Below are 15972 nucleotides of genomic sequence, written 5' to 3' on the forward strand. Positions count from 1 at the left end.
ATGAGCAGTGCATTACAAATATACATGTATCGTGATATCTCGACTATCGTAGCGACTGAAACATGAGGGCGGCTTGGTGCAGCACATTCAGTTGCTTGTAAACATCACAAACGTGAGATTCAACTGGGTTTCAGGTAAGTCTTTCGATAGACCAAACATCGCAAATTAGTTTGCAAATGAGTGCACATTCTCCAACTCTCGAAGTGTTCGCTCTCAAAACAAGGCCCCTGCTCGATTACGATCATTTTCGGCATCCTATGGTTAGCCACGATGACGCATTACAACTACGCTGAATGTCGTCGCCGGTTGGGTTCACAAGGCTGCCGACACGAGTGCGAGAGAAGGGCGATGACATCAACGGTCCAGAAATAGGCAATTTCCGAGACAGGTGTAGGTTCCATGGGATGGGATGCCCCTGTCGTATCCTCTTTCATCAGTAGGCATCGCTTTCAATGCACCTCATAATCCATCACCTCACCTGCCCACGTTGGCCACTGGGTCCTCTGCCGAAGTAAGCCGTATGTATTGGTGTATTCTGTGTGTGCCATCTCATGGCACTTGACTATCAGCTTCCGTCTCATGAAGCGTGGTGCCGCAGGCAGCATTACATCGCAATTGAGGTGTTCCAGGAAATTAAGACAGATTCAATCAGCCCCAACCGATCGGAGTGACGCTGGAATGTTTTTAATTATTTGTTTCTCTCTCAGCTCCTAATACGTCTTCCATCTAACGAGGCGGTGGCAACCTTCTGTAACACAGGACCCCACCGTTTCAGTTGCAATTACCTTCCGGGATCCACTTCAACGACGATATTACTTGCACCAATGATGAGCATGTGGGCCTAGTTTGCAGCCTCTGCTCTTGACAGGCAATCCGCCGGGTGGCATGTGTCGGAGAGTGAAATCATAATCCTGCAACCGGAGTCCCAGCGCTCGAGCTTTCCACGTGGATCTCTGGTGGTTCTGGTCTGCTCTACCGGCTTGTGATTGGTTTCGACATGAGATATTCGTCCAAGCAGATATGACACTAACTTATCCATGGCCCGGACAATTGCTTAACATACTTTCTCAGTCGTCGAATACTTCTGCTCCGGGTTAGTCGGGAAACGACCTGCTTATTCAGTAACTCTATTCTTCTGCTTTAGGGCTGCCCCAATACCGCGATCACTAGCGTTCGTTGCAACAGTGAACATCTGTTCGACCCTGTCAGTTGCTGATCCAATGTTCGCGCTTTGACACGTTCGAAAGCCTCATGTGATTCCCTAATCCACCAGGATTTCCGGTTTTGTCCGAGCAAGTCGTACAGTGGAGAAATCGAATGGAAATCCTTGACAAACCGACAGCAGTATACCGCTCATCCAGGAAGCTGCCGTAGAGCCGGGTTGTAATTGGGAAGTACACAGATCTTGAACTTTGCCAGATTCTCTGGTAATGAAAAAGTCACCCGTGGCCCACTTTACGCCCCATGGGTATCACCGATCTCTAAGCAGGTCTTGGCTGAATAAACGGACCGTACATCTGGTTGTAGCTGTTCCTTTTTTGGCTGACATTTTCGATTACCTCTAGCATTCCCGATATTTTACGGTTTTGGGCTTGCGTTTCGTATGCTCTCGACAACCTGCCAAGGCGGACTGCCGGGAGAATACTGCGCTCACTGTTGAGAATATCCTATAATAATTTAAACATATGTCGTTAGTTTTGTCTGAATCACGAATCACATTATCCGAGGCCAAGATGATCGATTCCAATAATTTTTCCCATCTTCGAGCAACGACGGATTCTGCGCTCTTGACAGAATACGCTCCTAAGTTTGTCTATCTTATATCTGGGCTGATCAGGGGATCGAGCCGCACCGACCCGTCGCCTTGGCGCATTCAGTGCTTTGACAATCCGTCGAAGTTCAGTCGGAATCCCCAGCTGCTCTCACGGCTAGCGCACACTGTTTGCATTCAGCTTCGCTCCCTTCCCATCTAAGCGATTCGTCTGCACCTGTATAAGTCAGTCACAGCCTCCCCTTCCTGTCTATCTCGATATATGTATGGTGTTCTGTGTCACTGCGCTTATCGCAAATTATCCGGGAATAGAGCAACAATCCGGTGTTCTATTATGTATAAGTGGTCGAGTAAGAAGACATTGATTCTTTCAGTGGCGAGGCGTGCAACATTTGTAGCAGCGACCGGTTAGTGCATGCCCCTGTAACGCCGTCTCTGTGGCTGCAAGCTGTTTGTCGAATTATTCCAATTTGTTCATTAAATCCTCCGATGTTGAATAATCCCGGTTCTCCTGCGACTGCAACGTTGTCATTGTTGCCTCAGCCGATTCCTGTGCCAGTTGCAACATGCGTTCCACACCCAACTGGACATTTGCTGCTGCAAAACGCTCGAAATGGGTCTTCCCTGTTGTTATACACTATAGACATCATCGATTCTTTCTCTAGGGGGCTAGTTCGTTAGCGGTGCATCAAAAGTAGGACGGCTTTCCGTTAGCGCTGGGATAATTGCAAGATGACTGGGATAATGAATTGATGATGAAAAACAAGTGCCGGGCAGTATTTGTGATGTACTAAACGTAAGGTTGCTGAAAATCCGTCGATAGCAATGAGGAACTCACAAACGAGAGATCCAGCTGGCTGCCAGTTGAGTCTCTCGAAAACCGAAACCGCCAGGTACGGGACAGCTTCATAATCGCTCGAAACCGTACGTTCTCAGGTCACGTGTAAAGCTTCAACCGGCAGACACAATTAACCCATCAATTTGGCCTGGAAGCTCAGGTTGACTGGGAGGTTGGGGATAGAAATCTCGACCGTGTTTCTAATCCAGCCTCTGTATCTCGATTAGTCCTGTCCAGGCTTGGGCTACCTGGCCCTAAACCCATCATGACATTCAGCACGAAGAACGAGAGCGGGAAGAGTAAATTAAAGAAGAAAAAAACAACTGTCAAACTGACTCACTTGGAGATGCAACTTGACAAAGTTTCGACCGAACCTGAAAGTACCGTTATTCATATCAACATCTAAATTGCCCCCTACGTCATTCGTTCTAGACAGTGGATGGTAAGGGGAATAGAGAACTCCGCTGACTAGAGTACTCTGATGAAATAGTCTAACCCAGGTTTATACAAAGGCGCTGTAGAGCCAGCTGCGAACTCTCACCCTGTGATGAACATGATTGATATCCATTCATTGCTCTACTCATTATTCCCTTGTTTTAATATTCCAGATGCTGTACACATACGTCAATTCGAAAACATATGTGTTATTTATTACGCTGTGCTGAATTCTGAATTTCTGGTTCGTCTGGCTATATCGATATATGCGCGGAACATTATTCTCACACTTTGGCGTCGGGATTCGAACAGTTCATCATGCCTGCCAAAACGGAACCATTAAATGGTAATTCAGCTGCGCGAAACGCAGACGATTATTCGGAATGGTTCGGCATATGAAGTCTTAAAATTTCGCGCCTCAACCACTGAGCTATCTTGAGCCCTCTACAGAAAATGCCCTCACTCCTATAGGGATAATCTGCTGGTTGCATCATGATTTTCGTTGTAAATCAAAAACTCGGGAGGGCGTGGGCTGGACCGAGGTGGGTGATCCGATTCTGTCGTTTTCTTAGCACGATCATTAAGGGCAAAACATGATATGTTATGTTTCCTGCGACTTGCTCAATCTTATGTCTCCTATTGTGGGAAGCAAAATACATCATTTACGTCAGTTAACCTGCAGCCTGGGGAAACAAAATGCCAATTCAATTTAGTTTGTCCTGGGAATTTCGATTGGGTCGAATATTATACTCTTGCATACGGTGTTCTGTTTATCCTCGGGGCGGCAAAGTTTAGGTTATTTATCCTTGGGATACACATAATGTCACGAGCAATATGCGCACCAAGAAAAATGAACCAACTCATCATTGAAGAGAATTCTGAAACTCAGTTTAGTTTACAATCCATTTGAAATTGACCAGTATATACCAAAGAGGTTTGGGTTCTGTTGTCTTCCCGACAAGACGTACGAATGAGAGTATTTTATGTATCAGAAAGGTCTGAATCCTGATGGTAACACTAGGATGGTCGGAAACTACTGAGACCCTAAATATCCACCAAAATTTGGATAGTAATGCCGGCAATCATCCAGGCAAGTCAAACGTTCAATCGGTTTGGCAAAGGCCGACTAGCGTTCACGCACGCCAACAAGCACGACCAAATGTGATTAGCGTTCATGCATCTCTCAGAAGCACGATCGATGTTGATGCCTATTCACTAAGCGCCCATCGGCTGTCTGTAATAATGCCAGAAAGTGCCCTTGAAAAGCGCGGAGCCGTTGTAACTTTTACACTAGCACGCACGCGTTTGTTTGGGAAAGTCATTTGTGTAACATTTCCGGCACTGGGCACAGGGGTTGGAAAAGCAATAATAGTATCATTCCATTTATTTCAATCTGACATTTATTCAAAGACGAGGTGTAGCTGAAGATTTCCACCAGTTGGTGTCGAAAACCTGCTTTAATCGATCGCAAACTCTGCGTGTAACCGAAGTTATCAAATTGCCGTCTGAGTTGAGGTTTTGGCTCTAACTAGCCTCTGACGTTTTTATGGCATAGGGTACCAGTGGATTGCTCGAATGAAATACAGTTCTCACGACAGAAGATAATGTCATGACTGCTGCTCTCATAAAGTCACAACATAAAAGTTAACACGACGGGGAATCCATGCTTCATGGCTTGCTTATCGCCAATTCCTTGCAGTCAGTGGAAAAATTTACCAAATAGCGAATGACGACGCATTTCGTGCAGGTGTTATGTGGTGGCTGGCTTCTAATAGAGAGTGTGTTACCTGGCTCCAAACAGTAACCAATTCATTGCAGTGTAGGACTGCTTTTGTAGTGATGACCATATTTCACATATAAACTTATGTCGCAGTCTTTGGTCAACCGCAGAATGACTGTCCAGTACGGAATGATTTTGTACGTAATCCCAAGATAGATATCCGTGGTACGTGTAAATCAACTGTCACATCGATTTACTTGGTGGCGGTGATCCGGCTTTGATTTATTCGTCTGCGATTTCCTATCAACCTGGCTTTAATTGAACATTTTATTCTACGGCTATCAAATGAATCCTAGAAATATGAGACTGCGATGAGTTGCTGTAGGTTTTTGAGCAATCTTATAGGTAGCAGGTCATTTCGAGAATATTTGCACAGATTTTGTTGTGTATCAACAGAGTGACCAACTGGCCTGTTTTGTCGCCTGGCGTTTCATTGGTCGGTTCCTAAGCAGGTATTCCTCCTCCGCTGGTAATCGGTCTGCCCATTGTGTTGATTTATCTGCGTTACTGCGCGTCCGGTGTATCCAACGTTTCTTCTTTGGACTACGTGGAGAATGATTCTGGACTAGATATATCTGGCTTGTAGTCCATCCATTCCCGTCGCTCGTGCAAGAGCATCGACTAGTTGATGAATCCGATACAACAACATCAGGTTGAAATGTGGTAAGAGAGCAACTCCACAAAACATACAATTCGAGGAAAGTCATTACCAGTCTGATAGATAGACATACTATGCCTTCCCGACGACCTCATCCTAATATACGATGACGTTTCAAATACCTGTATGAAAACATATTCAAATTCGATGTGGCTGAGTTTGAAGACGCGTCTCTATCATGGCTCTAAAACAATCTTTGGACGGCTAGCTTGTTGGAAAACGCAAACCTCGCTTAGCTGCGATGGGAAAACACGATACGGGCTAGTTTTGTTTCATTGTATTTTGGCAAAATCAGGCAACATGCGACGTGTCTCTTAGGAACAGACGTTGTGGACAGAGTCTATCAGGGTTTCAGCTTCGTATCCGGCTTTGCACAGCTCCATCAAATGAGTTGTATGCTGGGCTACCTCGGGTACCTGAAGACAGATAGATAACAGGTTCTTACCTAGGGTGTCAGTCTAATCAGAGAAGGGAATGATTCACCACGTAAATGAAAGTATCTGGATCACACACTTTGTGCATAGGTTTGTACTAATGACTGAGGATTCTTTCAAACGAACAGTAACGTGTGTTCACTCAAGATTCCTTCTAACTTACACGATGAGCGGAACTGGTCATTAGCTGTGTAAAACTTCTCGTCAACCATATATTTTCTCCAGTTTATGTAGCTATTCTTGCTGTGCCAGTAGTGAGGTATTTGAAATGGTAACGATCGTCCATGATGAGATAGGATTTTGGTTGCAACAGCCGTCGTGAATGTCGAAGAAGAGAAACCGATCGAGACTGTTTTTAAATGCTTAAGTCATGGGCATCAACTTGGGCTTGTCTTTCTACAGTTTTACCGCACCAAATGTTCCAGCTTTCTGTTGCTTGGACATCGATTTTTTCAGTAAATATTCCTCGAAAAGTTGTGCGTTTTGGACTAACAAACCTAACGATTCCAGCCAAAGTTGCTGGTCAGATCATGCTTCAGTATATTCCTTAGCAGTGTTGAGCACAGGGACCCTTCACGAAAATGAAACCCATATTCACGACTGGCCTGTGTCGCTTCCAATGTCAATCTACAAGTTTTGGTGGTGATTGTGTTATGTTATGTTATGGGCTCAAACTGCACTGAAATAAGCTAAACAAACGAAAAAATTAAACTGAACTGAAGTGAACTGAACTGAACTGAACTGAGCTGATCTGATATGAACTGAACCGAACCGAACTGAAGTAGGTTGATATGCGAGAACCACAATTGCCCCGTAATTTCATTTGCTGGATGTTTACATATGGGTAATTTTGAGACTGAGTCTCGTGACGCCGTAGATGAGGGCGTTGGCTATTACCAAATGCATATTTTTGCACATTCTTGTTTTCCTGCATCATGGAGGCAACTTGCCTGCTGATGTGTGAAGCAGTGTATCCGGAATTGATCAAATACTGACTTGAAACATATGAGCTCATCCCTCTTGGAAAAGCCCTTTAGCGTTGGCTTGTGGTGGGTTGTCACATCCACGACGATGTCACGGAAAGTTTCCCTGGCGATGTGGCCAAGCTGAAAGAAGTGAGAAGTATAACTGTGGGAGGTTGTATATAGACTATAAAAGATATGTTGCACGTCTAAACGAATCACATTTGGGTTTTGCGTGGCTTAAAGAAACGACCGATAAAAACATTCGACTGATGACGTTTACCTGCTCCCATGCATCCTTATTACCCATTCTCCACTACACAAATGGACAGTCACCTAAATGATCTTTTATCGTGCATTCAGTTACTTTACTGAGATCAACTGGATAAGAAAAGGAAACTGCAAACCTGAAGTGCACGGTGCAGCTTTCGCCAAGCGGTTTCATGTTCTTCCTGGGTTGCGGCCAGCATCAAGCGTCGACACTTTGAAAACAAGTGCGCCTGGCAGGAGTGATTTCTATCTACAGCATTCGGCTGGAACCAACAAAAAATTGAACAACACTTATTATAAACAGGAGCTCCGTCAATGCTGATTGAACGAATTGACTTCCTAGACTACTCACTATTAAGAAGAAACCATATAAGATCACTCGGTTGCAAGGGTAACGCAAATTATTGACGTAATTCAGTCTCCTGTAAATCAGTTTGAGTACGTTGAACCTCACTAAACGTTTCATGGATTTCGCTGAATATCTGGAACGGGCTTTAAGTATATTGTCCACTATTCTCTCTATCTATACATCTATCAGTCTGTCTGAGTGTCTGTTTATCTATCTATCTATCTATCTATCTCTCTATCTATCTATCTATCTATCTATCTATCTGTCTATCTATCCATGTCTATCTATCTGGCTATCTATCTATTTTTCTGTCTGTCTATCTATATATCTATCAATCTATCGATCTAGAGATTTATTCATTTTTATCTGTCTATAACTGCGATGTCAGGTTTTTCGGCCACTTAGGTGACAGCTGCTTAGACTCTCTTTGGAATGCGTAGTGGTCACTTGGTTCCTTAAACATCCAGTGGCGTAGGTAATACCTGTTCCAATAGACAATTCAAAATATCGAATATTGCGCTTAACACGTACTGGTATCGCACCATCTTTCCGGTGCATCAGTAGATTATAATGACCTTGGAACTTTCCAACTGGAAGACTTTCCATCGCCTGAAATAAACAATAAACGGACACCTATGAGTTCATTATCCACCGAGATATCGTCTTGTTCCATACAATGATGAAGCCTCTCACCATCCGACCGTACTCACATGTTAGTGTTGAAAAATCCGGTTGGTCAATGAACACCAGTTCCGAAAGCGTCTCACAAACATCAGTACATAGCGCTGATGTCCACCGAATCACTAGTATTATCACCTAAGTTTGCTCGTTCAGGTCCAAGGCACTCTTCGTTCTATCATGGAAAACCACACTACGTGGCCATATACAGACCGGCTCCTCGAGTGTCAACTTCTCAGATGGAGGTTTCAGTCATCGTGTAAATCTATTCTTCCTGTGAGTAACTTGTGAGCGATTCATAACAATTCGGCTTTGTTTTGTACCATAGCACAGAGGCGTGTGAATCATAAGGTACCCAAGGCCATTGCTTGGTTATCCGGAAGGTGATACTGGCTAGGCCTGGATATCTAGGTGCCTGCACTAGCAACCTTGCTGAACTTGGTCTATGGAACCTGAAGTTCCTAATCACGTATTTCAAACGTTGACCGTCGCTTATCACAGTTAACAAAACGCAACTGTTTTCTCGATCAATACATTCATTTTCATAACTGTTTGACTTTTCAAAAGTGACCCGTTGCATCTTGTGACTCACCATTTCACCGTATTTCATTACGTGACTAAACACTGTAATCCTTTTCACCTCCTCGTATTGTTCCTTCAGTGTACGCCGTTTTAGGTCGTTCTGCGCGCGGGTGGGAGGTACAAAGCGGGGCGACGTGTAGCAGACAAATCAGCTTACGCAATTTTTAGATGAATCCGCCGTAGACAAAACATTGAAACCATCACTAGAGTTAAGACAACCGAGGCATGCAACGACACATACTGCTGGTAAATTTGTGAGCATTCCGCTGTTCCTGGACGCCATACATGCACATACATTGTATCTTAAGTGTTTGATACTCTATGGTTCTGATCACCATCGCCATTATCATCATCATCGTCATCATTCTCGGGAGCAAAATCAGAGGAAAATACTCATGATTCACTGCCGTACAAGCATTATAATTATTCGTAGTGGAATAATAAAGGATGATGGAACATGAAGGAAAACCTAGAGCTAGCCTACCCCATACACCCGAGATACCTACACATACGAGGCCTAGTCAGACAATCTGGATAGAAGCTGACAGCACGAATGCTACTGACATATTGATTCATTTCGAAAGACATATTTTGACGAAGGCGTGCAGGAGATCCACCACCATCATCAAAATCATCACAATTACCGTCATCGTTGTCAACATCATCAACCTCATCACTTCCAACATCTGTATTCAACATTGATGCTTCCTTGCGTGTAGTTAAAATCCACTCAAAACCCTACTCGGACGAAAGGAATCAAAATATGTTGAACAGAGACTTGCTGTTGGCCTATCACAATTATTCCGATGCGCCTACAGTTCCAGACAATTACTCAGGCGACTGGAACCGAAAATGATAACAAGAACTCCAATAACATCGATTCAAGGACAGTCACGGTGAGAATCAGGTGGTCTCCATCGTAGAGTGCGAATTATACTGATAGCACCCAGATTTTTGCTAGTCTCTTTCATATATCTCTGCAAGACCACAAGCAAACCTGATTGGAGGGATAGTGAGGCATTTCGGCCATACAACCAATGGATTGATTATTTCGGGGCCACCGGACGGTTTAGAAAATCAAATGGACTGTCTGCTTAATACCACCGGATTACCCGTCCATAACTGACAGTCCTATCTGCAACAGTTCTGTCAAAACTTACGTATTCGGAATCTAAAATCCAGTCATAAGAGTATTCATCCGCGAGACAAACTTCGATTTCCTTGTCAAAACAAAAAATAGCCCAGGATTTTTCGCCTCCGTTGGCTGATGTTTTCACGTAGACTGCGGGTTCAGGGGTTCAGACAACAGATATCATTGGTCAGCAAAAAGGATGTGTAAAATAGTAAGGTAAATTATCGACGAACGGATGATGTGACTCACAGATGTGCTGAAGCTGGAAGACTTCTAGAACTAACACACTACTCAGAAGGTCGCTGACATTTCACTGACAGAACATAACGGTTTTCGTGCTTCTTACGTCGAATCAGGTAGACGCAGTCATTGACTTTCTCCAAGACTTAATCAAGACTTGAACCCAGACTGGGCGGAATTTGCCAAACACTCGCATTAACGAGACATTTATCTGGGTTTGGTTGGGTCAGCCCGTCAAAATTAAATAAATGTGTGAATGCATAATCTGTTGTTTACGGCGAAACTTCCTGGAAAAATACCACCGATGAGAGCGGTCAAAGTTTGACACGTCACAAGCCTTATACTAACACTTCGTGGTTTGAAGTGTACTTTTTACAAAAGACCCACGATCTATTTATGCTTTACAAAGAAGTTATCCACTTGGCAACGGCAGTTGCTGCAAGGGGACACCAAAATATCACAGGGGTTGCACCCTGATTTCCTCCACCCAAATTAAACTGATTTTGCAGCGTAAGTGAATTTGATCGATGCAGGCAAGATTTTGTGCTATCGTCGGCTAAACGCTTCTTGCGTAGAGTCAGAGGCTACTTCCATACAAAGATCGCGAGCTGAACAAGAATAAACCAAGCTTGAAAATTCGTTCTGTTTTACTGGTCAACGCTGCTTTTAAGCTATATATATGATTGACATCCTGAATGCTGTTTTACAGGATCCATGCAAGAATCAGCCAGAAATTTACGCTACTTACTCCCCATATTTGGAGGAAGAACATCTTTAAACATAGAGCCAGAGTAGCAAGCATCCATGTACAGCACCAATTTGTTGAACATTTTTTTTGAATGCATGTAGGCGAGGGTATCGTTCAACTCCAAGGCATACACCTGTCGCAAGATAAGAAGAAAAATTCTTGTGAGCTCGAGATGAGTCACCCGATGAGTCAGTCACCAATGATGTGGATCCTTGATTGAAAAATGGGTGACGTTATGTCCTGTCTTAGTGCGGATAAATCAGGCTGTTGGTTGCTCGTTGTTGGCCGAACGGTTTCAGGTTGCATCTATCAAGTGCAACACTGATGATTCTCAATAAGGATGGAACAGTTGTACATTGCTTCCCGGCTTCCCATCACAGACTGGTCTCTCATACATAAATACTTTATACTATTAAAGATTCGTTCTGTCGCTCTAGAAGCGAGAAGCAGTATGTTGTCTTGTCAGGAAGAATTCAGCTGACGCGTTCTCCGAATCATCCACGCTTCATGAGTGACAGTATACGACTAGCTTCTTTGTTTATGGTATCTACGTTTGCCCAGCAGTCTGAATGGATCGATCGCGAAATCAGGTGAGTCGAGTGACCTTAGATTTCGTAAAACGAAATCTGTGTGACACTGTCAATTAATGCACCTAATGAGACCTATCAAACCTGAATTCTTGGGGATGTCACTCTTGAGAGTGACATCGATGTCATTGCACCAACAGGTTTACGTTAGCCTTTCCACTCCATTCAATATTTATTCTCCGATTAAAAAGCTGCGTGCTAAAACCTTGGTTACCAAATTTAACTGAACTTACATATTCTTCTAGGAAGGCAATATGGGAAGTCCCACCATGGCCAGAGTAGAAGATGAACACGTTGTCGTTGGGACCGCTGTTATTGGGCAGAAAGTGTTAGGTGGTCTTGAGGACGAGATTATTGGCTAGCGCCCCCATACATACTTACATATTCTTCTAGGAAGGCAATATGGGAAGTCCCACCATGGCCAGAGTAGAAGATGAACACGTTGTCGTTAGGACCGCTGTTATTGGGCAGAAAGTGTTAGGTGGTCTTGAGGACGAGATTATTGGCTGGCGCCCCCATACATAGGAAAGCACAACAAAAACCCGCGGAAATGGAAGCATGGCGAACACGTGTTTCAGAATATTGTTTTGTACACGCTGCTGGATATAATCAGGAGCTAAATTAACTTCGAGTGTTCTACTATTTGCATAGCCGCGTAAATACGCAGATGAAAATCCGATTCTCCGGATGACTGTTGGTTAAATTCCTATGATTTTCAATGCATGAAGATGGTCGGAAGCAGTTTTTCACTTTAGCTAGTCTTGTCGTCTTCCCGTTGGGACAGTCACACTCAGCTCTTTCGAGCATGAATACATGTTTAACGAAATATCTACATAATATATATACTACTCAGGAAAAATACTATAACGAAGAAGAGGCGATCCTACATTTTTAACACGGATATCCAAGAAACCATACGTTTTTGTCCAAACCTGATCCGGAAATATTCCTTTTGCTGGACGTTGATCAGGATGGTGTTCATCTTTACCCTGCTCGCAGTGATCAGCTTGCGAATGTTTCATCTTCAACCGAAGTAATATCATGAGTGAGTGTTTGGGTTGGAAGTTACTCCATACCTGTCTGATGTTATACGGCTGTGACTGCCTGAAGCGAGCACACGCTTCTCGGTGTCCAAATGGTCAATTTCGAACTGTGCTGCATTGTGGCTGGCGTCCCTTGAATTCGATTGCTGCTTTACGTAATTTCTGTCTGAAGAGCTTTTGTTCATGGTCTCAGTGACCGGTTACCGATTTCTAATGTGTTATATTCTGGTTTTCAGCATTCGACCGGCTCTCATTCTGTTTTGTGGTTTCAGTAGTATATTTTGAATCTTTGTTTCTGAATTACTGTTTTGCTGTAGCCCGATTTTCCGGTATTCGTTTTCGGGAATGCTCTTCCAGTTAATAAAACTTGTTTATCGTGCAGATGAAGTTATCCTATTTGATCACCTATTCTTTCCTTCTCTATCCGAACTAACAACAGGAGGGATCGGAAAAATTGAATTTGTTCAACTTAGGATTGGAAAAGGCTCTATCCGATTTCTGCTCGTTTACTTATTAGAACGAACCTGGTTAGATTGGAAAAACAAATCAAATAGTGCAAAAATTGACGGAAAAAGATAACGTCGAGCTCCCCTAAGATAAAGGTTTGTACAAAGTTAGCCTAATTTCAAAATACAAACGATTAGACTCACAGTGTGTCAAGTAACAAGAAATATCTCTTTTGAATATTCCCAATGAAATTTTCTGTCTGAAAATGTAGTTTCGCAGGAAAGTAGCTTGCTTCAACAGGATACATTATCCCTGACGGTCAGCGGAAACTTCATACTCTAGGCGACAGCAAATAAAGAGCCACAGATCTATTAGTTTCACTTGGAGGGTGAGTTCAGAAATGAGTGTTTGTCAAACTGAGTACTCTGGAAGGGTGAATCCGGGAACTTCCCACTCCAAGCTATTGTGAGGACTGGCAAAACCTCAGAAAAAAGCCTATATGGACATCTACCAAAGCACTGTCCTGGAATGGCGACCGAACAGACCACAAGGTACAAAGTTCCTGGAAGCAAAGCTGAATGACAGCAGACCACAAACTAACACGATGCTCTTGAAGAAGTTCAAACAATCAGTGCTCACAAATACTTTTAAATCAAAAGGAATTCCGTCAAAATGCGAACCATATAGATCGGTTCACTGGAGCTGGAAATATGTACGGAAACACTCATCGCAGGTCCATGTACGGTTCATCAGAGAAGACGTGCAAAGAGCGGGTGATTACGCATTTCGTCGCAATTGCAAATCCCAACTGTATATCATTGACCGGATGGGAGACTTATGGTTTGCGAATATATAACCATTTGCCTCGTTTTACTGCCTTGTCTCTGCATGCCAATGCTTCTCGTCATGTGTGGGTCAGAAATGCGTGGGAGTTTCGAAAGAACAACTGTGACGTTATCGACTCACATAGGTGATATTCTTAATACTTAATGCTTATTATTAATGCTGAGAGCATTATGGGAGAATCGCGAATCAGAGTTGAGAGACCGCCATAAACCGATAGGGCCACCAGCGCACTTGGATTTCGATCATCCAAACAACAGTGTTTATTTACCTTGTACAACACTGTGAGTTAAAACAACTGCAGAATCCGAGCAAACCAAGATCGACCAAACCCAATTAGTACAAGTCCGAGGAGATATTTGACCACTCTCAACTGTTCATACCTGAATATTTCCGAAACTGGTTAACAGTGGCGATTAATGTCGATGATTTGATAATAACGAAAAGTCAGAGGTGGATAAACCGGGTTTCCCCTGGAGTGAATCTAATCCTTTTGACTGACTTCTGGGAGGCTTACACAAAGTGATTATGAATTGACTGACTTACGATTATACTAAAAACGTCTTTCACTAACCGAAAACGCTGAGCTGTCACACTAGAAATCTGGCTGTGATCAGCAAGTGCATCAAAAATATCCACTTCCGCGCAAACTCACCTTTTCAGCACCTTCTTCTTTTTGGCTTCAAGTTCCTCATCGCCTTTTAGTACTTTCAAGAAGTTATCCCGTGTGACATCCTAAAAAGGATGAACATGCATGACCAATTATTCTTGTGACAATGGTGTTCCGCACATTCAGTCTCTTCCCAGCAAACATCCACTTCCATGATATGAAATGATTGAAATCTAATATCTCCCCTCCATTTCACCAATATTTTATTCACGATGACAGCTGTGTGCTGAAAACTGAATAATTCGCTTGTTGGTCTGTTTATCAAGCATGGAATTTGAGTTACTCCCCAAGTCTAGGGTTGGTAGTTGAGTTGAACATGGATTACCTGGAAATACTACCAAGTAGCCCTCATCTACCTCAGTTGCTAAGGAATGCAACATACGTGAGAAATAGCCGATATCTTGAAATGAGTATCACCCATCAGCATTCAACTTAATCACAGTTGAGCATCTGTTATCTATGATATTCTTTAGCTGAATGTGTTGTCCTGAACACGCTGCTTGGTTTGGTTGGTGCATCACTCGGGATATCACAGGATATTTCTCCGAAGCAATTATTCGGGCACTGTTGATCTTCGTGAATATTTCGTGGTTCTTTTGACAAGAACACTAACCTACTTAATAGGCCAAAGGGAGAAGGTTGAATTCGGTCGTGGGCTTCCAGATAGTTATCTATGACTTTATGACAAGTGTTCGCCCAAGGAGATTGACCATTCTGTAATATAGCAAACCTGAATAATCTACCCTGCTGTTTGTATTGTGTTTTGGTCCGTGGTGTCATTCTACTTGCACCTTGTGTGACACGGTGAACTGATGCATGAATTAACTTGATTGCTACGCCTCGGAACACGGACTTACTTTTCCACGGTAGTCAATTACCACACCATTGTACACATCTTCGTGCTGGTATTCATGGAACACTTTGCCTTTAAACGGATTTCTGGAATAGAAGAATGATATGTGGCAGTGAGTCTTCTGGGCGACATTAACATCTATGTCGAATGGAAAGAAATGAAACGCACATAAATTCCGTTTGAATCGAGTTCGCGGGCTTGTTTTGGAATAGTTTATCACGACGATGAGTGCAATTCTGTCACGCATTCGATTGAGTGCTGGGTAATGATTTTTTACGAAGAAATAATTTAAGTGTCGTACAATGATCTCTGTAGAGTGCAAAACAAAGAAAATTACTAATTTGGTGCAAAAGTGTAATTACTTTAAGTAAATTTACATTCAAAAACCACCAGTAGTAGATAATCTGAACATATCCATATTCAGTGTCCTTGTATATAGTTCAGTTGTGCAGGAAACGAGATAACTCAATTGGCTAATATGAGAATTACCGACCGGAAGTTCCGTAGATTCAACCTGCCTCTGCCTCCCGACCGCTTGGGAATCCTGGCAGTATCCTAGATCTCGTACAAACTTCGTGTGACATGGCAGCTGGGCACCTTAAAGTAGCTAGAGCCGAATGAACGATTTGGCAATAAACGGCTTGCGATTATT

General features: G+C 43.2%; 1 protein-coding gene across 1 annotated transcript; it reads right to left on the reverse strand.

The window, feature by feature from the left end:
• Nucleotides 1–5742: 5742 nt before the first annotated feature.
• On the reverse strand, nucleotides 5743–15629 carry T265_10944 (hypothetical protein; the record flags this gene model as incomplete). The annotated part of the gene is made up of 10 exons (XM_009177462.1): nucleotides 5743–5898; nucleotides 6909–7022; nucleotides 7286–7411; nucleotides 8029–8106; nucleotides 8768–8857; nucleotides 9918–10039; nucleotides 10878–11010; nucleotides 11846–11921; nucleotides 14453–14532; nucleotides 15325–15629. 10 exons carry the CDS (start codon nucleotides 15565–15567, stop codon nucleotides 5797–5799), a joined length of 1164 nt encoding a protein of 387 aa, XP_009175726.1.
• Nucleotides 15630–15972: the final 343 nt, after the last annotated feature.

This window comes from Opisthorchis viverrini, assembly GCF_000715545.1.
Source record: "Opisthorchis viverrini unplaced genomic scaffold opera_v5_425, whole genome shotgun sequence".
Classification (NCBI taxonomy): domain Eukaryota; kingdom Metazoa; phylum Platyhelminthes; class Trematoda; order Opisthorchiida; family Opisthorchiidae; genus Opisthorchis; species Opisthorchis viverrini.